The sequence below is a fragment of the Halichoeres trimaculatus genome, unplaced genomic scaffold (genome assembly GCF_033239565.1).
Source record: "Halichoeres trimaculatus isolate MK-OKI-2021-1 unplaced genomic scaffold, fHalTri1.1 fHalTri1_scaffold_7, whole genome shotgun sequence".
Classification (NCBI taxonomy): Eukaryota; Metazoa; Chordata; class Actinopteri; order Labriformes; family Labridae; genus Halichoeres; species Halichoeres trimaculatus.
In genome coordinates, this window is record NW_027437185.1 from 20,997,349 (window position 1) to 21,020,637 (window position 23,289).

Sequence of the window (23,289 nt, forward strand, 5' to 3'; positions counted from 1 at the left end):
ATGAGTGAAAGCTCTCTCTGAGACACATTAAATTTGTAAAAGTACCTTTTCCTCTATTTCCTTTATTTGTCTCTTTTGCAAGTCAATCCTGTCCTCCAGCTCTCTAATTCTCTGCAGGGCAAAAAGAGGAGAGGTTAGGTGGTCAAAGATGTGAAAACTCCCTGAAACTAAGAGAAACGGGTCAGCTCTCACACACACACAAAAGTAAAACTGTGATCAAACTGTTTCTGTTGACAATCTTAAACGCTTGGCCTCCTTCCCATCATGCCTTTTGTCTCAGCAGTAGCTGTGCTGAGTGAAAATTGGGTTACCATGGCAACCAAAGGAGAGCTTTAACAGAGAACACCATCTTTTTAAGCTTTCAAACCCCAGCATGGTATTTATCCAAGCCTGAAACAACATGTTTGTGTTCTCATCGGTGATATAAAAACAATCTTAGTGTATCGGGAAGTCTCAAAGATTTTTCAGGGTTAAAATAGTCAGAACTCAAACTAATGAGGAAATACTCTTCAATTACACAGTGCTCATCAGTCAGAATCAAACTGTTGAGGTGTTCATGACTACACTGCTGAGTGGGGGGAATGATAAGTTTACAGACTAAAGCACAGCTGCAGGGACAAAGAAACCACTTCGGTTAACTACACTTAAGAGGGAGATGAACATGTAAGTGATTGCTAAAAAGCGAATTGTAAGGCAGATAAATAGTTGTGGTCTATAAAACTTAAGTGAAAAAATCTCCTCTAGCTCCATCAGTAACTTCTATAAAAAAGTTTGATTAGTTTGTAAATTTCAATGGTTGCATTCAGGTTTGGGGATCAGGCAATTTGTTAGTATTTTACGATAAAACAGATTCTCATGAGGTTGATGGTGCTTTGGTTGTTGATGAATCTAATGAAAGACATTTACTGTTCAAGCCATGAGTGTAAACTACTGTGAGGACTGCACAGTGGAAGGATACTGGAGGAGTGGGGGGGGCAGGTCACAATGAAGTACACACACTCACACAACCAGTCTGTCTCATCTTTTCTCTCTCCCATCTCTACATATGCACTTACAGGTAGAGCTAAAGGTGGCACATACTGGGATACTGCATCTTTTCAGAGCACCAGAGGTCTGGTGGGGTCACAGGATTCAGACAGGGGCCAGGGTCAGATTAAGGGAGGGCAGAACTCAGTAACCTGACTCGGTCAGTTTTCAGCCTTACCTGCTGGGCCTGCTGTAGGAGCTCCATGCGCTCCTGTAAGATCTGACTGTCAAACTGCCGGCTCTGCCGGAGAATCTGACGCCGCAGCTTCTCCACAGCTAGCCTCAGCTCCTCCCTCTGCCTGTCTGTCAGCGACTCGGCCACCTCCCGGCACGCTGGCTGCTCCTGCTGCAGAGCGCTATACAGCGTGGCCTCCAGCTCCTCGATCCTCTGCACAGTCAGCCACATACACACACATATAGGAACACCAACACACACACACACACACATGGACGTGCACATGCGCATGCCGACACACACAGGCATGCACAAGCACACACATGAAGTAACACACACAAACAAATACACAAACATACACACATACACCACTGTGACCATGGCAGATATGAGAACACTGTTCCACTTTATACTGAGGGTTCCTCAGGGTTGATCGTCACATGGTAACTGGATTAATCTGACAACATAAACATGTTTTCATTCTCACTGTCTTTCTGGTGAACTGCTCCAACAGTTACCATCTGAAAACCAAACCTCTCCCGACACAACATAGAGTGGAACAATAAACACAAACCAACATTAAACTGACCAAATGGTTAATACTTTATGGGGAATGCACTAAGTGTTGACTGTCATTTTGTGTTTACAGGCTGCTGACTTCATTGAGTTAGAGATCATTTGACGCTCATTAATGCTACAAAAATTCATCAGCAAATCTAATTCACCTCACTCTGTCTGAAATTCTTCTTTGACTTAATCATTTCTCCATTTCAAACACATAATACAGCATTTAGTGATGGTATTACATCTTCATAGTTTATATTTTAGAGCGTAAACATCAGCCAGCTTCTTTCTCACAGCATAAATAAGTATCAGTGCTAGATACAAGAAGCTTAATACCCCGGCTCGATCAGAGGCTTAGTTTGATCACAGAATTTAGAGTTCAGTGGTAAAAGATGCAGTATCCCGGCACACTTTGACAAATTTAACTTTCATGGAGTTTTGATGATGTTTGAATGGGATCCAAATGTGTATGTGCCATGCTAGGATGATTATGCCTTGTACACTGCCTTGGTCAGTGTTTCAACAAAAATCAATGTATGTATTTAGTGTATTTGTAAAAAAAAAAAAAAACTTTTCTTTTTTAGAGACATATACAGGTCATACTGCTACACGCTCCGTACCATATAGGCCTGATCCAAGGCCTGCTTCCTGTAGTCCAGCTCTTCTTCAAGGAATCCTTTCTGCTTACTGAACAGCTCCTGCAACAATATCCAGTAAAGGAAATCAAATCACAACTGAAAGATTAATAACAGGTTATTGTCTATGTTCACTTTGAGACTAGGTTCTCAATATAAAATCTGGAAAACGGGCAAATACAGCACAGAGTTCCCTTTGTTCAGTGACAGACAATCCTTTCTGCAGCTAGAACCACTTAAATAAGCCGAACATTTGCAGGTTGTGATTTTTTATGGTTGACTGTTTTCTCACCTTGTCATTCTCCAGGTCGATCATCTTCTGTGTCAGAGCAGCCTCTGTGCTATCTATCTGCTTTAACCACTGTTAGGGATACAACAAAAGAGTAAAGGTAAGAGGTTAATACTGTCTCAAGATGCTTAAATAACTGTACTGTTTACATTCATTATTCAATCAATAGAAATGTACTGAAATGTGGCAGCTGTTGTGAAAATACATTCTATGTAATTGCAATGTTTGTCCACTGTGTGTCAGTAACAGCACAGCATGTCTGAGGCATTTCCACTCACCTTCTCACACAGTGAGATCACTGTCCCTGCTTGGATCACTGCTACCTGCTCCTCATTTCTGAGATTCTGCAGAAAATAAATCCGCAATATAAGAATTAGATACAGTGAGGTTTCTAAAGGATTTATTTTAACCCCAAATTAGAGTTCTGAACCCACCCCATTGTCTCCAAGGATATCCAGTTTCTTCATCAGCTCAGGAATAATAACGTCCTGCACAAAGATTAGAATTTCACATCATATTTACTGTTTGTTTGAGAGATCCTACAGGAGAAAGGCTTTGATAGTTTTTTTTTTTTTTTTTTACCTTGACTCCCTCCTGGTGGCAGTAGATCTGCAGGGCACTGCTGCTGTTCTCAGGAAACGCAGACATGTGTAGATTGAGGGCAGGAGATCTGCGCTCTCTCTCCTACGGAAAAACACGCTATTAAACTTTAATTTTTACACATCTAAATGATCATGACATCAACCAAACTGACATCTTTACAGTGCTTAAATATCTCATTATTATCATGGTGGAGGTGGTGCATTGGAATGAGTGACACTGAGTACCGACTGAATGTGAATGAGAGTGAAAGGGAACAAACAGGGATTTACTTACATGAAACTGAAAACATAGTCAGGATCTGCCAAAGTGAGGGAGGAGGGAACCCATGGATTTAAATGGGACAATGAACCAAACCAAACTAATATGGAGAATGTAAACACATGCAGAAACAATAACAGATGCTCCATCCAAATTCAGACACAACTGCTACATTAAGATTTTCAGTATTGAATAAGAGCCCTACTGCTTAATGTTTTGAAATTCAAAGCTAAACTCAAATTAAAACACAAGGAATCAAATTCCCAGATCTCTTGATCCTTGTCTGTCCTAAGTTATTTGAGGAAATGACCTTTGATTTGATGAAATTTGTACACAAATATATGGTATGCATGCAGAAAATGAGACAAAATGAACAGAGATGGGATTAAATGGTGAACTTAAATACATTTTATTCAATTTAAAATAACTTCCATCTTAATAAAATGTTCTGTTTTAAAAAATATTCCAGTTTAAAGGAAGGGGTATACACACAGCTGCCATGCAAAAACAGTGCAACACACATGCATACTGGGGACTCAAGTATGGGTACAGGTCTATCTGTCTGTCTGTCTGGTTAGTCATTGTATGTAGGTCTTGAGTTTGGTAGTGATGTTGTTGTTGTCGCCTCCTGGTGACAGTATGACGTTGGTACAGTCTCTTACTTCCAGTTCAAGCACCCTGAACTCCAGCAGCTCGTTCTGATCCCGAGCATCTTGAACCTCAGCCTGCAGCCGCGACTCTGCCTGCTGCAACACACACATCTACAGACACACACACACAGACAAATCTTGATTACAAAAGTTCAATGATTTTACAGAGCTGCAAGAGTTGAACACTAATGTCTGTTCTAAAGTTATGTACATCAGGCAGCTAAAAATTAATCTTCATTAACTTCATTAACCTCACTGACATCAAACCATATGGGAAATTGTATTATAAAATAAAATCTTTCTAAAGCTTTATATACTCAAAGTAGTCCACACAGCTTTAAAGTCAAAGTCAAGACTGCAGCAGCAACTGATTGACATAAAACCTCATGTCATATTCAATTTTTTGATAATGGATACCTTGTAAGATAATAACCCAAACAGAAAATTCACCCTCATCTGGGTTTAAAAAGTAAACAGACTTTTTACTTTATGAGACAATTTGCCAAAATTTGGCACTAAAGATTTTTTTTTACTTTTACAGAGAGAATCCATTTTATAACATCATATATTTTACAGATTTAAGCTTTGGTGAGCATTAAGTCAGAACAAAGACACAGAAACCGGCCACAGAGTGAAACAGTAACAGTGAGTACAAGCTAATGCAGCCTACCTTCTCATGCAGTTCCTGATTGGTCTTAAGCAAGTACTGCTTCTCCTCCACCCACTTTGAGTCCTGCCATGACAACCAAACACAACATCAGCATGAAACGTCAGTGGAAAGCAAAGGGAAGGAAGGAAAGGATCCCACGACAGGGTGTAATGAATGAAGCTGTCTGCCCACTCAAAACATAGCACTCAGTGACCATCTGCTGCATTTCCAGAAGACACATGCAAACGTACCATGGATACAAACAGACAGGAACAAAGTGGGAGTGGAACAAGTTTATTGATCCAAAGAAATTAAAAAAGCTCCCAAAATAACAGGCAACAGAGCTGCAACCACAGGTAGCAAGGTTTTGCTCCACCAGGAAAACAGAAGACAGCCTGAAAGGTCAAACCGAGGAGCAGGGAACCAAAATAACAGAGTTGGACCAATCAACACATGCAACATGCAGTGATAAATGCAAAACCAAACAAAAAAAGACAAACTGAGCATTTGATTAATATATTATCATATCTTAGTGTTCTTTATAATGGTCAGTGCAGGAAATATTCATGTGTTTTTAATCTACATTGATCTGACAAAAGTCAACACTTCTTCAAATGGACTGATTTGGTTTAGTTCTCAAATAACATTTTTAAAAAGAAACACTGTAAACGTTAAATAAATTAAATTCAGTTTTAGCTGTGCATTTGGGATATGTAAGACATTAATGGTTAAAAAAATCGAATGCTTCTATTTATAGCTTTAACAGTCCTCTCCAAGCTCAACAGCCCCAGAAGGCTCAAGACACAGAGAGAACAACAGGAAGAAGAGAGGATGAGGGCAGAGCATGCAGGCCAGTGAGAGCAGGACCAGGGAGTTCCTGTCACACTCCCTTGTTTTTGTTACCTGCCCTCTCTCAGCCAAGGCTTTCTCCAGGTCCACAACCTTTGCCTGACAACTGCTGAGCTCAGACTGAAGCTGCTCTCGTGTCTGTGGGAGGAAAGAACAGCCATGATGGAGCAGGGACATTTCTAGATTAATTTCAAAACTAGAACAGACTAAACTTCAGTTTTTATTTACAGTACAATTTTGTTTTGTCGTTTGGTCCAAGTCAAAGTTGTTGAAGTACAAGTTATAAAAGTACAAACCCGAGCCTCCCTCTCAGCATCCAGAGAGCCTCCTGTTTGCTCCTGTAGAAGGGCATAGGCCCGTTGGAGAGCCTGGTACTCTCTTGTTAGCTGACGAAAGCGAAGCTCCGACTCTTCACGGGTGACAGTCTTAATTCACAAAAAGCAGAAAAAATCTATTCAATTAAAAAGAAGAAGCTTAAAAAGTACACAGACATTCAACTTTTTTTCAGCACATCTCTGAGTCTATAAACTGTTTTAAAATTGATAGGCCTCTTTCTGTGTCAACAGTCATCTAAATCAAACCCATTCTTGGGCTACCTCTAATTGTAAAAAAAATATTAAATCATTATTTTTGATGTAGATAATGGGCTTCTTACGTCTTCCAAATCCTCTTCAGGAGTTGCAGGTGTGCGGTCAGTGAGGTCAGTGTTATAGGATGTCAGAGAGGACGTCTCAGAGTCTATGGACTCTTCATCAAATCCAAAATACGTCTCCACAACATGCCTCTGCAGAGAGAAAGGAAGGGGACATGATCATTGTTCACAAAAAAAATCTCATCACACCTGATTTCAGATTCAAAAGTTTGAATTTTATCAAGGTTTTAAAACTCCCACACATCTTCTGATGACTTAGTAAAAGGTCTTTTTATATAGAAGTTATTCAGTGGCATCTTGACTGAGACCTGACACTTGTTATCACATTTAAAATGTATCAGATCATGTCTGGTAAAGCATCTTTATTCTCTTTTTTCCCGTTAACTATTAGAAATCCCACACAGTCCTTACCATCATGCTTATAAGTCATCTCCTGGCAACCAGAGAAGTAGAGGCAGACTAATGCACAGAGGCAAATGAAGGAGGAAAAGTAGAGGATAAGGAGGATGTACTCAGTCATGGTGCCACTAGAACAAAACCTTAGCACCAACTATAAAGATTTGCCCCAAAATACATCTGTAATTATATTAATGTCTTTTATTATACTACTGCCAAAAGAAAAACAATGGCTTTCTGTTTCTCTCCCACACAAAATGAAAAAGCTCCGAGCTACAATAAAATTACTCCCACAGAGAAATCCAAAAGCCAGCTTCCGTTTTTTGGTCCCAAATCTCAGGCAGACAGTTTGTTTTAAATTAAGAAAATAGTGCAAGTCCAAAAGCCAAACCGCTCTGCCACACAGTAAAGCGCATCCACCACGCCAAGGTAACAAACTGACTCCAGCAGGAGAGGTGGAGGAAAGTACCTGACACACATCCACAAACTCCTCCTAGCAACAACAGAAAACTTAAATGCTCCCTGATGTATCAGCACAAACACACACACACACACACACACACACACACACACACACACACACACACACACACACACACACACACACACACACACACACACACACACACACACACACACACACACACACCCAGTAATTGTTTTTTCTCACGCAGTCCCATCCACCTGACTTAGGATCAATAGCTTTTCCTCCCTTTTCTACTCACAAGTGAAAAGAGACTTTCTTTTACAAAAGACAGCTGCTGCAAATAAATTATGTTTACACTGTTTGTAAGAGATGTTTTCATTTTTATGAGTAAAACAAATAATTTTCCACCAGCTGTGAGAATGAATGTGGGATTCATGTGTGTATGTGTGCTCAGTGCGGTGCTCCCTGCTGTTAGCCGTGCTGTCATCATTCTCTCCTGAGCCCAATTAAACACAAACACACACACAGAGATGCACGTACAGAGAGATGCACGCTCTCAATTAAACCACAGATTGGGTAGTTGCTTGGTTGCGCAACACTGGTTTAACTGAGTCCTCAAAGCACCCAGGGACACTTACCTTAGACAGTTTGAGAGGTTTCCTCCTGTTCTTTTTGGTCATCACCAACCGGTCACGTTCCTACAGACAAACAAGGCAGAGATGTCTCAGTGAAATACAGGGTTTACAACATTATTTACATTTGAATGAAAAACAAACTGTACAGACGTTTGGCATTACACTGAAAGAGACAGACAACAAAATAATCATAGGGATGAATCACGTGGGTTGAGGCTCTTTTGGAGCAGCAGCTTTAAAAGTCAAACTGTGGCATTAAAAAAAACATCAGCTGTTTATGCGGATGAGAAGACAGATGAAGAGAAAAGAAGGAGATATTCTCTGCTGAATAAGAGACAATCAGACATTACAAAACCAAGCTAAACAGAAAAGAAGAGCAGAGAAGACAGAGCTGGTTCTTTTATAATGGGCTGGCCAATAAGACTGAAAAACCACATCTTTTATGCATCTATTGAAAAAAACTCTCAGGCTAATACTTCAGTGCAAACTACAATTTCCTTAAGATTTTATTTTTATGGAAACTTTGAAAACTTTAAGTAGTTCTCCTTTGATATGAAATTGCAAAAAAATATGAAACAATCCTGATATTTTGTCATGATAATAAACATCATGGAAAAAAAACTTATCACAGGAGACAAATTCTTGTATTGTAGAAACATTAAATGTTCAGTCCTACTCTTTCAATTTCTAACATTGGCATGGAGTACCAAAGGACCAGTGAGTTAAAAACTGTGACAGTGGTACAGATACTGGCAATTTTACTCATTTTTGGAAATAATCTGCATCATAAACTGTTGTTTATTCTCATGCCACAGTGTTTGAGTGAACTCTTACCTGCATGAGCTCATCAATGATGCCTCGTTGCTCGGAGACCTGCAGCTTCAGGAACTCTACTTCCTGCTCCTCATGGGCATGGCTCAGGTCTGTCAGGGAGCTGGGCCTCTTCAGCTGTGACTGAATAGACTGTTGCTGCGAGGGGGGCCGAGAGGAGGAGGCCTTTTCTTTCTGAGGGGATTCCAGAGAAAAAGAAGCCAAATCAGGTTTTCATAAAAAAACATTTTCTGCGTTTCCTCAAATGGCCAGCAGAGGTCCTGCTTCTTGTTCAATTTCTCTGGCACTTGAGAGTACAGTAACTGAAATTCTCCTTTATGGAGTGATTAAATAAAAGAAATGCATAAAATGAAAGAAGTTTTTTTTTGTTAGGAGAAAAGTCTTCAATCACATGCTGGTTGAATCTCACCATTTCAGCGTTCTCTCGGCTCAGGGTCTTCAGTTTTTCCTCCATGCGTTGAAGTGTTTGCAGGAGGTCATCATTTTTCTTGGACAGTCGTTTGTTCTTTTCAAACATGGGCTTCATTTGGCTTTCAGCCTCTCGCACCCTCTTCAACTGGTAAAAGGAAGGAAACAGGGAGGGGAAATACTAGAATCTCAAGCCTTGACTTCTGCTGACAGTAAATTTCCAGTTAGAGCAGGAGAGGCCAGATCAAGGCTAAAAGGATAAAATGACAATGGTTTACAATGCCATTCAGAGGCTTGTATGTTAATGCGTGTAAATCAGGTTTTAAGTGTAACAATGTGTGTATTTTCATTACTATAATCACATTGCATTTATGTACTGTTGCACAAGTCCCTCACTAGTTCATTCCGCTCGTCAGCCAGTAGTGCATTTCTGTCCTCCAGTTTCCTGATGATTGAATGGAGCTCTGCTATCTTCAGCTGGAACCTCCTCACGTCGCGCTCCTCAATATCCTGGGGAACAGGGGGGAGAGGAGAGGAGGAGGAAGACAAAATCTAAAAAAAGGGAGTACATGCAGGCAGGCAGGCAAGAAGGCAAATAATGAAGGGAGTTGGGACAGAGAAGGTGGTGGGATGAAGGATGAGATGTTTTTTACACAGTGCACCTGTGTACCTGTGTCTGCATACTGCATACTTTGATGAACGAATGAATGAGCTGCAGCTTTGACTTGTGTCAGTGTTCTCTTTTTAATCATGCCCTCCAAGTCTCTTAAGTTTTCTTTCTGATAAGAATGGTGAGGGCAGTCTGCCACAATCCTCAGCTAAACAAACAAAAACACCTTCAGCCTGGCAGACTTTATTGTTTCAGGGTTTAAGAGTTCAATGAAAGTTTAAATCAGGGATTCAATAACTCATTTTTCTATGTAATAGGTAAACCAGGGTACCTGCAGCTACTGCCAAGACATACCAAAGCCAGCTTTGTTTCTTCAATCTCCATGCTATTTCAAAGGTTTCATAACCTTTCAGATCCTTAAATTAAGAATTCATTGTATAAATATCATACTGTCTTTATCATCAGTAAAACACCTGCCTTTACAGACTCATCCTTGAACTCAAACTACATTCTTTATACAGTATGTAAGCACCATGGTTTTATGGATGTAGAAAACATTTTAGTATGTCTGTGATTTTGTAATTGTAACATAGCATTTATGTACAGATGGATGAATTTGTATTTTTGTCTGTGTTTACCTGGTTGTTGAGCAGGTCCTGGTGGTCCCCCAGCCCAGGCATCGCCTCCCTCTTGGGACTTCCATGGTTGTGTCTCTCAGCCTCTCGTACCTGGCCTAGCTGCTCATCCAGAGCTTCTTTTTGAAGCTGGAGCTTCTGAGCATAGCCGGCCTGCAGCCCCAGCTCCCTCTCCAGAGCACACACCACCCGATCCTTCGCCTTCAGTTCATCCATCTACAAAAAGAATGAATACAAGAATGGGAATTTGGTTGTTCTCCAGTGGATTTGTGTTGTGTTAATACTGATGCTAAGAGTGATGCTGAAGTTTCAACCTTAAATCTTACACCTTATCTTGGTCTGATGCCTTGTGTGCTCCAACAGCTGAACACACAACAGAGAGTGTTTTAGCCTCAGATGTTGCACTTCAGCTGTGATTAATTTATGATGCTTTGTTCTTGCTCTGCACTCACACAACTTCTTCTGTTAACCTCTTATTCTTCCTACTTTTTAAATGTTATGTTTATGCAGCACAAGCTTGTGGCTGGAAGTCAAACCAGTGACTGCTGCGATGGACCACAGGTCCTGTACGAGAGGCTCAGTAGGACAATCTGTGCCCCCATCTTTGTCCTTTAATGCTGGTATTTCCTGCAATGCATTTCTGCACCAATCAGCCACGCTCTACTGATTCACTACCTTTAAAGCTCCAAGCTCAAATATCCCTTTACTGACAGAGGCCTGCACATCTGAAAGTAATGGAGGTTAATGAATAACTGGAGGCAGGTACGCAGGCTTTTATTTTTGTAGATAAGCACCACGTTGGTGAGATAGGCAAAGACGGATAGTGCAGCAAAAAGCCTGGGACCCTGCTACAGTTAGATAAAACCTGGGACTGAACATCAGACCCAGGAAACCTATGTCATGAGTAAGGAACTCTTAGTGTTATAAAAATGAAGCACTGACAGACCATAAAGGTAATAGCTGCTGATATATCAAGCAAACCTGTCGTGGAATGATTATATCTGATCTGTGCGACAGTGTGAGACCTTTTTATTGTATCAATGGCAGCACCAGACATTATGAAGCTCTGTCTCAAACAGAGGAGCACGAGGGGCTCACCACTCTGCGGATGTCTTTCTCACAGTCCCGTTTGATGCGGTGCACCTCATCCTGGTGCTGTTGGTACGCTGTGCGCAGATCTGCAGCTTTGGCTTTGTCTGCCTGCAGAGCATTTCCAAGTGCTTCTTCGGCCTGCTTCCTGGCAGTCTTCTGCTCTTGGATCTAAAATAAACATGGAGTACACAAACACAAGGAAATAAGGCTCAAAATTAACTACAACAAAGAGACTGACTTTCATTTATAAACATATTTTCTCTTCCATTAACCGATTGTGGTGATAGATGCTCTGTTTGTCCAGAAGGCTTTACTGAAACAATAGCTTGGCAACAGGCTTTTCCTCTCTGCTTCCTGTTTTTCAACAGTAAATTTACAAAGGTTTACACAACCCCACACCGTTAGTTGTCATACACACAAGTGTACTTACATAATGGTATCAGAATGTCAATTATACAACATAAACATTTAACTGAGCTCCTTTTGGTGAGAAAAAGAGCATACCAGAAGTGATAAAACAGCAGTTTTGCAAACACACTCCGCCTCCTCCTCAGTGTATAATAGAAAGCCTGCTTTATTCTGCATTATTGTCAACTATATACAAACTACAACCCACCTCTTGCTGAAGCTTCAGCCTTTCCCCATCAAAAGCCCTCCTGGCTTCCTCTCGAGCCTCTCCAAGAAGAGCATTTTTGAGCTTGTCAGCTGCGCCGTCTCTCAATGCAAATACGAGCCCCTGGAGCCTCTGCACCTCAGCATCCCGGATCTTGATGGACCGGGCAAGCTCTATTTCATGCTGCCGTGCAAGGGCCTCGCGGACAGCAGCTATCTCACGGAGCTTCTCTTCGTGGAGTTTAGCGCGCAGGTCTGTGACTGCTACAGCGTGTTTGTGCTGTTCCAGCTCACGAGCCTGCCGCTGCTCCTGCAGCCGCTCACGGAGCTTACATACCTGTGAGACATCCTACAATTAGAGTCCAAAACCATTTAACTATCCAGTCATCATCAGTCAAGTTACAAGCCACAAGATGGGGGGCAACAGAAACATAAATGAATAATAGTTAGTTACAGTTTCTATAATGGCCTTTTCTGCATGTACCTTCTAGCAAATCTCAGATATTTAGTATGGGAATATTTATAACAGCCATGTGAAGAGAAAACAACTACATTTATTTAAACATTATTAACACTACATAGAATATGAATCCCTATGTATTATCATTAAAACTAGTGTGCTTTTTAGCAGTGGAAACAACTCCTCTTTCCACATGTGACTGTGAAGCTGCCAGAATAAGTAAATAATTCATAAAGAGTTATAGTTTCTGTTGGCACTCCTCTGGTCTCTGCTTGTCTGATTAACTGAAGGGGGCACCTCTCTTATGTCATTGTCATCCAGTTTCTAAAAACACCCCACAGCTTCTTCATCATCTTCATCTTTTTCCTCCTCACCTTGCCCCGCTCCTGCTGCAGCTCAATCTGGACATCCATGAGTCTGCCTCTCAGCTCCTCATTGGTGGCCTGCACAGAGTCAGCCATCACCTCCGCTTTCTCCGGCTTCCTGCCCTTTTTAAAAGGCGGGGCCGCAGGCGGTGTGGCTGATGACATAGCACTCTAGCCGTCCAGTCAGGACAGACATAGAGTGCCAGCTGTGGTGTGAAGGAGGAGAGAATCAGTTGCTGCTTCTCCTCCCTTTGAGGCCCTGCATCATCATCATCGTCATCATCATCATCCTTTCGTTGCCAGGCCTACATCGTTGCTTGTTGTTGTTGGGACTTTCTGTTTAGGTGAGATAGACAAACAAATAGAGGGAAAAAAAGGAAAAGTGGAACAGAGTGAGTCAGTGTTAAAAACTGTAACACAGCACTACTCTACACAAAGCTCAAGGCCAAAGATGCCTGACGCACTCCAGCCTTGTGAAAATGGACTATTTTTGGGATAATATTTACACTCTGCTTTCTCACCCTCTTGTCTCTTACATATACACATGGGCAATCTATCATCATCCTGTTCTAGTCCCTTGGCTGTGCTTAGAGGCTCCACAGAGCACAAAAACAATTCAACCACAACAGTCCCGGTACCTGGCCTCTTGCTTAAACTTCTACATTTCACTGTTAAAAGACTAAAATATAATGAGTTAAATGTTGAGTTTTTCATTTCCAGACATGATCTCGCCTTCAGAGTAACTAGCCCTCTTGGCTTCACTGAGCTCGACTTAACACGTGCAGCATAAAGCAGGAAAAGCAGCTAGAATTCATTGTAACACTTAATTTGTCTTATCCACATTCTATTGCCTTTTTTTATTCATCTTCATCATGGTAGAAGAGCTGTTTCAAATGTTTGCCAAACTCTTGTTACTAAAGATGGGTACCTTTCACATTTGAAAAGATAAGGTACAGATGCCCGGCACCTGGCAATCAGTATCTGTACTCATTCATTCATTTTCTTGACCACTTATCCTGTTCAGAGTTGCGGGTGGCTGGAGCCTATCCCAGCTGTCATTGGGCGAGAGGCGGGGTACACCCTGGACTGGACGCCAGCCAATCACAGGGTTGACACAGAGATAGACAACCATTCACGCACACACTCACACCGAGGGACAATTTAGAGTGCTCAATTAACCTGATGAGCATGTTTTTGTGGGAGGAAGCCAGAGGACCCGGAGAGAACCCACGCATGCACGGGGAGAACATGCAAACTCCACACAGAAAGGCCCACCGGCCAAGCTGGGAATCGAATCGGTGACGTTCTTGCTGTGAGGCTGCAGTGCTTCCCGTTGCGCCACCGTGCAGCCCATATCTGTGATCAACGGCACCAAGTTTTGGTACTTTTGTGTGTTAATGTGGTTATAAATACTCATTTGTTCAATGGTTAAAATCTCAAAGTTTTTTGATTTGACATATTAATTTCTTAATTATGGATGCGCGATCAGTATCAATATTGGTATCGACCGATGTTGCTTCTTTTTTTTAAATATCGGCATCGGCTGATGCGTAAAAGTGGGTCGATATTTACCCATTAGCTGCGGGCCATTTTCAGAGCACCTTGACCGATCTTTCAAGACCCAAATAACATTGTTTTCTATGACTATGTAAAGATCAAACCTACCAAAGAGGAGTGGTTTCTCTTCATTTATGTCTCTCTTCCTGTTTTTGATCCAAAAAACAGACAAAACGTACTTTTTTGATCACGTTCATCTCTGCGCTCCATCCTTTGTTTCTCTTCTGGTCGTCATTTCTTACGATCGCCACTCTTTCTTTCTGAACTACCTCGACACATCATTTCAGATTGTTTTTTTGCTTTTTTTTTTTTTTTTACTGATATTGGTAAATAATGGTAATCGGCACAACAGCAATATTAAAATCGGATATCAGTGCATCCCTATTCTTAATAGGCCTACATAAATTTCCAATGCTGTATTCATGTCTGCCATGAAAACTTGCCAACTCTTCCACTGATTTTACATGAATCAGTACTCAGTACTACAGACAGAATTTGGTCGGTACCTATAAAAGCACCTAATTCAGTACCCATCCCTGTCTTGTATTGCAATATTTGTCTCCTTTCCTCCTTCTTTAAATAGGGGGAAAGCTTTGCAGCCTGTGTAATATTTACAAAAGCCATGCAAAACAAGAAAATAAATGTATCACCGTAACCTGAGACACACCAGAAATGTTTGTGATTGTTGCTTGTAAAAAATAGGCTGACTTATTAAAATAGTAGGTTGTTAATTCCATCATCAGATTCAATGCAAAAAAGAAATGAGAAAAAAAAATCACATGAAACAACACAGCTTGAAAAAAGCTGACAACAAGGTGAAACAAAAAAACACAAGACAAATGCAGCAGGATTTAAATTTATGACTTGTTTACTCTCTCATTGTACAGCAGGCTATGGCTGTGGCTGCAGGTGTATGCTCGATGTGGAATATGTCGCCCCAGTGAAACACGTTCACTGAGCTGAAAGTGGAGTCCTCTAATCTCGTCCTGGAATGAATTGTAACCCAGTAACCCTCCAGTCTGTCGGTTAACTATGAAATAAATAATGCAACGATGAAGGAGCCCAAGCATTAAGAGCACAGACGCCTCTATCTTTTTCTGCACACACATTACCACACATTAATACCACATCCACAGATGGCAGAAATAGTTACCAAGGCAACCCTTGCTCTCAAAACTCCACTCCTCACACAGCAAAGGATGATGGGAAGGAGGAGTCTCAAAGACACAAACACACAGACTTTGTGCACATACGATTGCATCATGTAAAGGGCTGCGTACACACACGAATATCCGCACATGACTTCTTTATCTGCAACAATCTCTGAGCCTCGGTCGACTGAGAGACAGAAATGCACGAATGCTGGAGGGCAAGGAAGCCTTTCACTACATAGATTTATATGCAGCATGCACAGTCAGAGGCTGGGAACCAAAGGGAGCAGGAGAGAAAGAATGAGAGGAGGGATGAGAGGGTGAGGAAAGGAGTGAAGATGAAAGAGCGGGAGCAGTACCACTCTCAGCTCCTCAGTCCTCGCTGGCTGGCATGGCCGTGTTAACAGGGAGAGGAGCCATCAGTGATGTCACTATCATTCACAGAGACAGAAAAAGAAGGAGCGAGAAACAGAGAGACAGTTAGGGACATTAGTGGTGTTTCTTTTTTTAGATGGTCAATAGACTTGGCTGACCTCTGCTCTGATTACCACACTAAGATGACTGAAAAACAGTTTCTAGTTTTTTTCCTGTCATAAGTGTGAGCATGTTTCTTCATGCCTGGGTTATTATCAGAGACCAGGTGTCACTACATGGAAACGGCCAAGAGGCAGGAAGGATGTTTTATCGTTTTTTTGTCTCAAAGCAAAAGCAGCCACCATGATTTTCCTCTTAACAAGCTATCAGTGAAATTACAAACAGCTACCTTGAGTGATCTGAGGCATGTTATCTATTTCAATCCATGTCATCACATATTTATGTAAGAGCTCATCTACTCACAAGATTTGCTTTCACCACAACTTCATAGTTTGTATTTCATTCTTCCTGTCTCACATAGATAAGCCATCAGCCACACACAGCTTCAGCAAAGCCTCCTCCACGTGTTCCCAACCTGGCAGACAGACCTCTTGCAGTTTTATGGGAAAGTGGAACAATTTACAGGGGCACCAAGAAGTTAACAAGCAGCTTTAATGTTGGCAGAAGTATACAAAGCCAAGACCAGTCCTCAACTTTTAAATACCCCATTTTCTCTGAGTACAAACAGATACTTCACTATAAGTGCACAAAAGGCCTTGATTTTTGGATAAAACCTTTCAATGGACAAAACTAATGGCAAAGAGGAGGCTTCATGGACCCATGCCCCCACACACACACACACAAAGTCAATATAATGTGCTTCTATCTAATAAAAAAACATGGTAACTCTTCAAATCAATTCAAAGTTATGTTTTGTTCAGAGACGTGTTGAGCAAATGCACAACAACCCCAACAACCCCTGTCCAACGCAGCAACTGTAGCACCATGACAATCACTTCATGCTGGGAGCAAGAGAGAAGTGATGAATGCAGCTGCAAAACAGAGCTAATGACTGCTTGATGAATTGGAATTGACTTTCTGCTAAAAAAAATGTCCCCACCAAATTGTAACCAACAGCATCAATAAAGCATTAGTGGTTCTCACTAGCTGATGTTAAAACTGTGATCATTTCTAAACAGGCTGAACAGACTGTGACAAAAATGTTGACAATGTTGAAACCCATCTTTAGGAAATCCCTCCTCTCTTTGTGAAACATCTGGTATGTATATTGTGTTGCAGCTAACCCTGCTTGATGATTTAAAGGCAATGTTTTTAGATGTTTTGTAAAAATACAGTAATGAGCTGTAGGGTAGGACACAGGAGTAAAGTAGAGAGTGGTGAGAAGTACTTTCTTACAAACTGCTGCACATAGTAAGTTAGGCAAACTTAACTTAGGCAACACAGCATCTGTTTAGGTGTTCCTCAGTCCTTTTAGTCATCGTTTATGAGGAAGTTTTCAAAATACTCTGGAACTATTCAGTGAATTTATGGTTCCTGAGTACTTTCTATGTCAAAGTCATGATTTAACGTAAAATATAAAGCTTTCTTGTGTTCCAGTATTTGTGAAACTAGCCAAAGCTTCTAACAATACCCAGATCAATGATCAGACAGCATAGTACAGCCAAGGTGTGGCAGAGCAAGCAGAAAAGTGTCATAGAAATGCAAAATGATGATTAGAGCAAAGGGCGTTTGTCTGAACTGTGTATGATGAGTGTTATCGTGTGGATTATGAGTAACTTATTAAAATGATCATGATTCCCACTGTAAAGCTTTTTAGATTGAAGTTAATATGTGCTGAAGCTTTCTTCTGTTCTTATTGTTTTTTAGCAGACAGTTAAGATAAGCCATCTCAGCTTAAGGGTAAAATCAATTTCTCTGCAGTGCTCTGAGGAAGAAACAGGACATGAAGTGTGGGGCCGCTAGCATTTACATTATTGACATAGGTATCTTCTTTTTTTTTTTTTTTTTTTTTTTTTACCAAGACCTTTGTCAGGATCATTTTCTGTTTATTGTAACAGATCATTTCTATTTACTTATTCAATAGAAATATCTAGAGTATATGGATTTTCTTAATGATATTCAACACTATAGAGCCCAGGATAGTGCCGGTGCTACAATTTGCTATTTGTTCTGACTGGTGATATATGTGTTCACAGAAATGCAGTATAAAGCATGAGCAACAAAAACATCACGATTCAGACGACAGTTTGGGATATAAGAGTTGTATTGATGTATCGTAAAAGTTTATGCAAAAATTGACGCTACAGCATATAAAAATGGAAAGATATGCTCTGGCAGACCTGGTATGGTCATAAAGGGTTAAAAAAGCTGTGCAAAAGAAGCACATGGAGTATGATCAGTATGATACGATCAATTTTGGAGGAAGATTTTGTCTTTAAATGAGACAATCCCTTGACTTTGTTTTTGTTGTTTTCTTCTCTTTTTGCTCATGCATGTCTCTGGAATTGAAATTTCATATACCTCACTTTAAATACTGCTCCTTTAGTCTGACAGATGCTAAAATGAGGTTTAACTGTAATCCAAGCAGACATCTTTGCACCGGACACCAGCTTGAAACACACTTCCAGATGGATCTCCTCAAAGTAAGACAGACCACACTCAGTCTCAGTCAGACATTAACTAGACTCCTGTGAGACATCCAACCCAATAAATACATAAAAGAGCTGCAAACAGAAGCCTGAACAAAGGCTCTCTGCTTCTCTTTCTACCTTTATAATCAACATTGAGGGTGTGGAAGAGCTGAGATACTCTGCTGTTTTTACTACACATCTCAATGCATGAGGGCTTATTATACAATTTCAGTGTAGCTACATTAGCGTCACGATAGAGTAGAACAAGACTGGCCACAATCCAGACATACCTCCACCACACACACACACTTCAGCACACTCAGCAGGCTAGTGACACTCCAAAGACACGGTACAGATGTAGCGATGAAAAGGCTGAGTAATCAAGCCAAGTGCAATGCTAGTGAAGCATATGACCTAAAAACTACTATGCCAACAGAGTGACTACAAGTTAGTGACCTCAATGACTAGTCAACCTAAACAGACAAACAAGAAGTCTCTCCCTCTCTCTCCCTCTGTGTCCCTGTCACACAGACACATCTATCACCTACTCACTTGTGCTCGTGTTAGTTTTACAGCTCAGGGTTGAGATCTATAGTCTGTCTGGTGTGTTCATATGGCTTTTTATTACTGCTGGAGGCTCTGTCTGTTTTTGGCCTCTGTGTCTATGTGTACATCAGTGCACATGCAGCTTTCTGCATACATCAGTGCATGTGTGAGTGTGTGCTAAAAGAGATAGCCTCACACCACCACCCCCACCAGAAAGACATGATAGTGCAGTCAGTAATGTGATTAACCTTGCTTCTCTCTCTGACTGCACAGAACATTGTTCTGTTCTAACTGGTAGCTGTTTACCTCCTGCTCGACAAATAAACAAGAACAAAGCAAAGACTTATTCTTAGCGTTACACAAAAGGCTGATCTACACCTGTAATTCTTTGCACATGGGTTGTTGTATATAAAAAGGTATAGTGCATAAGGAATACATTTATAGATGCATGCTCCTTGAAGGGTTACATTGTGTTGTTGGAGGAGTAGGATCATGAATGAAGAATAAACAGTAAGAATTACAGAAGGTAGAGGAATGTGGATATAGGCAGTATATGTGAGAGGTTGTCAGCATTCATTGATGTTACAATGAACACACAACAGTAGACATGGTTAGGGCCACACCATAAAAAATATTTAATAATCATACAAAGCAACTCTATCTCGTTGTCACAATAACTATTGTTGCTATGTCCCTACATAAAAGCATTCTTCGTCTCAGTATCAGTTGACAAAGATGAATAGAGCATGTCTCCTATCTTATGCAGGCTGTCCGGAGCTGGAGCTGATTAAACAGAAGTGAGTGTGCAACACATGTTGGCTATCCAGTGTGGCACATTTATGAGCCTGTGGGGCCGCCTGCTAGAGCAACAGAGCTGTTATGACAGACAGACTGAGTAAACACAGTGAATGGACAGAGAAGCAACAAGAACGCAGAGGTCTGATTTGGTATGGGGACATGGTTAGGATGTCATGTAGGCTTAATGGGATGCGGCCAGCTCTCTAATGAGCTGTCAAATGGGAGATTAAAGGGTGGAGTGGAGTGCTGCTGGAGGGAGCGCTTTAACACTGCTGACAGCCTGCCTGCCCGTCCGGTTTGCCAACCACACCCCACGGCGACATGCACGAGGGCTGCTGCAGCATCCTCCAGCCACAGAGGTCGGATGTCCTTGCTCTCAGGCTGCACAGTTTAATCTGATGATGCGCCTGTCATTTTGCATTTAGGCTACACGGTGGTGTAAAGACTAGAATATGGTTCATGTACAAATAGGGTTCTCAGTTACTACAAAAAACGCAGAAACAACAGTGATGACACAGCTGAAATACTGAATTAAAATGATAACAGTTTTATTTCGGGTTAATCACTCGTGACAGACGGTATTTGCATACTTCCTGTGGCTAGCTGGCAGGGTCCGCCATACACTGAAAGTGACGTCACACAGGTTCACGATGCAGCCAAATGTAACAGCCCTGTCGAAATAACGAGGCTGTGCGGAAACCGAAGGTAGAAAAACTCGTGTGAGACATCCCGGCATGATGAGGGAGAGTCGACAGCTCTCTGACCATTACGGCATCGTTAGCACATGAGACACGGTAACGGTTACATGTCGCAGCAGCAAACCTGTCACATTCTGCTAATGTGCCGCCAGTTGTTGCCTTTCCGTTGCAAGCCGTGCCAACTTACCTGAAATGGAGGTCCAGCAGTTGGTCACAAGTGGCCTGATGTAGAAACGTCTGTGCCTCGCATCCAGTGAAGGGAGGTTGAGCTCGCAACGTTGAGAGGAGAGATATCAGCAGCTCAGCCAGCAGCAGAAGGCGACCGTTTACAACTTTAGTCCTCGGATGTATCATACATTGTCCTGCTGTTAAAGTTGTGTTTCCTCCGCTGAATTATCCTCCAGCTTGATTCAGCTGCAGGCTTCTCCTCCTTTCTCGTCGCACGTTGACACTTCTCTCCACGCCCACACAAACACACTAGGGCGCACGAGCGACGTCATCCGTTCCCATACATTACATCCACATGAGTGAACGGAAATAAATAAATAAAGCTATCATACTATGGCGACTTGAGCAAAGGAATAAACGCCGGGCGGGCGTCGCCGGTAGCGTGAAAGAAGCGCGACACCTGACTGCGTGTTCAAGAATGACACCGCGCGCAGTGAGTGCGTGGACACGCAGCCAGTGCAGACGAAACGTCAGGGCGTACGGTGGTACCTGGGAGGTCCAGGTTGATAACCACAGAAGCAAATTCAGTTCCGTTTCTTTAAATATCTTGATATAATGCATCTTCTGACTTTTTTTTTTCTTTTTTTTTTCAAATAAATAAATTCAGTATTATAATAAACCTCTTAATTTTCTTTTAGTCATGTATAATTTGAATGTAATTCTTTGAAAATGATCAGATTCATTACGCATGTTAGTTTCTTCATAATATTTTACATTAGCACTCCTTTACTCTTAGCTCTTAGTTTCCAGGCAGGCCAATATGTGCTGTGCCAACTGTGCTTCATTGTGTGCCTTTATTAAAGATTAGATGATAGTAATGATAAAAAGATAATGGTTGATCCATTGTGCTCCTTCCAGACAGCAATGTGAGATGATCATGATTCTGCTCTTTACTAAAGGTTCCTCATACACAAACTGAAAAACTGTTCTATTAGAAGATTTCTCAATGACGAGTGTTTCACACACTACAACAACTGGTGGCACTCTGCACAGATCTTACACATATGACAAAATGTGAAACTAGGTGAAATTATGTGTGAGTAGTGAGTGTGACCCAGATTCTGGTGGATGCATTATTTCCACACAGCTGCCCGATTCTGCCTCTCTCATGCAGCATCACACAGCATCATTACTCTGTGGCTGCAGCATATGCAGCACAATGCTGCAGGGCAACATGGGGTCATAGTGAAAAGAGAAAACTACACAGTGTCATATCCTGTCTTGCAGAGGTTGGTCACTTACCTGAAATTGGTATACCAGTGGGGATATTATTGTCAGGTCTCTTTAGATGTGTAGGAAATGTATGAGCCAGATAAACAAAAGTGTAAAGGAGGATGAGATAAAGCTGCACTCCATTCATATTTATACTGAAGGAAGCAAGCAAAGAGATGCATGGCTTGGTTGATAAAGTAAAATATGTTGTGTTTGCAGGGAAAGACAAAAGGAAAGAGTTGCTTTGTTTTGGTGATGGATTGACTCATATAGTGAAACTGTGTCAGGCAGCTGTAATGAGAGTTTCTGTTAATGGTTCTGCCTGAGGTAGGCTATTTTTACTGTTTTCCACAGCATGGTGTGTTATGGAGACTGTTGTGTGTCAAGCTCTTGTTGAGAGAACACAATTCTCAGAGAAGGAACAACAGCAACTATTTTGACACCAAAATATCCATGTGATGACTTCTTATGAAAGTTAAACATTTGAGCAGAGGGCGTCCTGCTATGTTCTTAGTTTCAGTGGTAACATGAATGACTGAGGGTATGGTAACATTTCAATCACCAAACGTTTCAGGGGAAAAGGTGGAAATCTTATGTATTAGTGCTATTAACAATAGATCTAGTTAGCTAGACAGTTTTTGTCTATTTACTCAGAAATGAATAACACTAATATCAGGAGTCTCTGTTTTCATTAGCTTAACATAATCGTCTTTGGTTTTGGCATATGCATGAGAGCTGTCTGTAATAAGCTTAACATATTCATGGATGGTGCCAGATAAAACTTATTACAGCTTTAAGAGCTGGCCTGTGGTATTCAGAGAGAACCTGAAGAATGAAAAGAGAAATATATCTCACTTTTAATCTGTCTGCACAGTGTTTGTTTCAGGCTGACAGAGCGAGAGAAAACATGAGACACCTTTTTGTCCATTTCTGAAGCCAGCAACCAAACTGACCTATTTTCCACAATCCAACCCAAACTTCCCAGTCTGGAGTGCCAGTAGTGACGTAAAACTTTCATGTGAGGGTAATTAGGCTTCCAGTGCATGAGTCACCACAGTTAGTCACTGAAAAGTCTGAGTCTGATGTTCCACGATCCCTCCCCAAAAATTTTAATTCATAACATGAACACAGTACAGTACAATACAGAAGATGTCAACATTGTGTGTAACAGAAGAAAGTTGCGTTTGTAGTTTCTCTGGTTGGTAAAAGCTTTTCAAACAAAGCAAGGTGTATGTTTCACTTGTTTTATGAACTTCTGGGCGAGTTACGAGGT

General features: G+C 41.3%; 1 protein-coding gene across 1 annotated transcript; it reads right to left on the reverse strand.

Annotated features, from left to right (window-relative positions):
- Positions 1-27: 27 nt before the first annotated feature.
- Positions 28-21,221, reverse strand: jakmip1 (janus kinase and microtubule interacting protein 1). Its single transcript, XM_074673567.1, has 21 exons — positions 20,764-21,221; positions 12,831-13,157; positions 12,001-12,333; positions 11,391-11,552; positions 10,296-10,508; positions 9,444-9,557; positions 9,049-9,195; positions 8,643-8,813; positions 7,812-7,871; positions 6,354-6,482; positions 5,995-6,123; positions 5,753-5,836; positions 4,871-4,933; positions 4,213-4,311; positions 3,272-3,373; positions 3,124-3,177; positions 2,968-3,033; positions 2,693-2,761; positions 2,386-2,463; positions 1,205-1,414; positions 28-111 (listed from the first exon to the last, which is right to left on the reverse strand). Exons 2-21 carry the CDS (start codon positions 12,984-12,986, stop codon positions 28-30), a joined length of 2,523 nt encoding a protein of 840 aa, XP_074529668.1. The 5' UTR covers positions 12,987-13,157; positions 20,764-21,221.
- Positions 21,222-23,289: the final 2,068 nt, after the last annotated feature.

Bases quoted from the DNA above. Each gene is read 5' to 3' on its own strand.
- jakmip1 (XM_074673567.1), bottom strand. From the start codon at position 12,986: ATGTCATCAGCCACACCGCCTGCGGCCCCGCCTTTTAAAAAGGGCAGG. The intron at 4,312-4,870 runs GTAGGCTGCATT...GTGTGTCTGTAG, and splicing joins ATCAGGAACTGCATGAGAAG to ATGTGTGTGTTGCAGCAGGC. The intron at 1,415-2,385 runs GTACGGAGCGTG...CTGACTGTGCAG, and splicing joins CCTTGGATCAGGCCTATATG to AGGATCGAGGAGCTGGAGGC.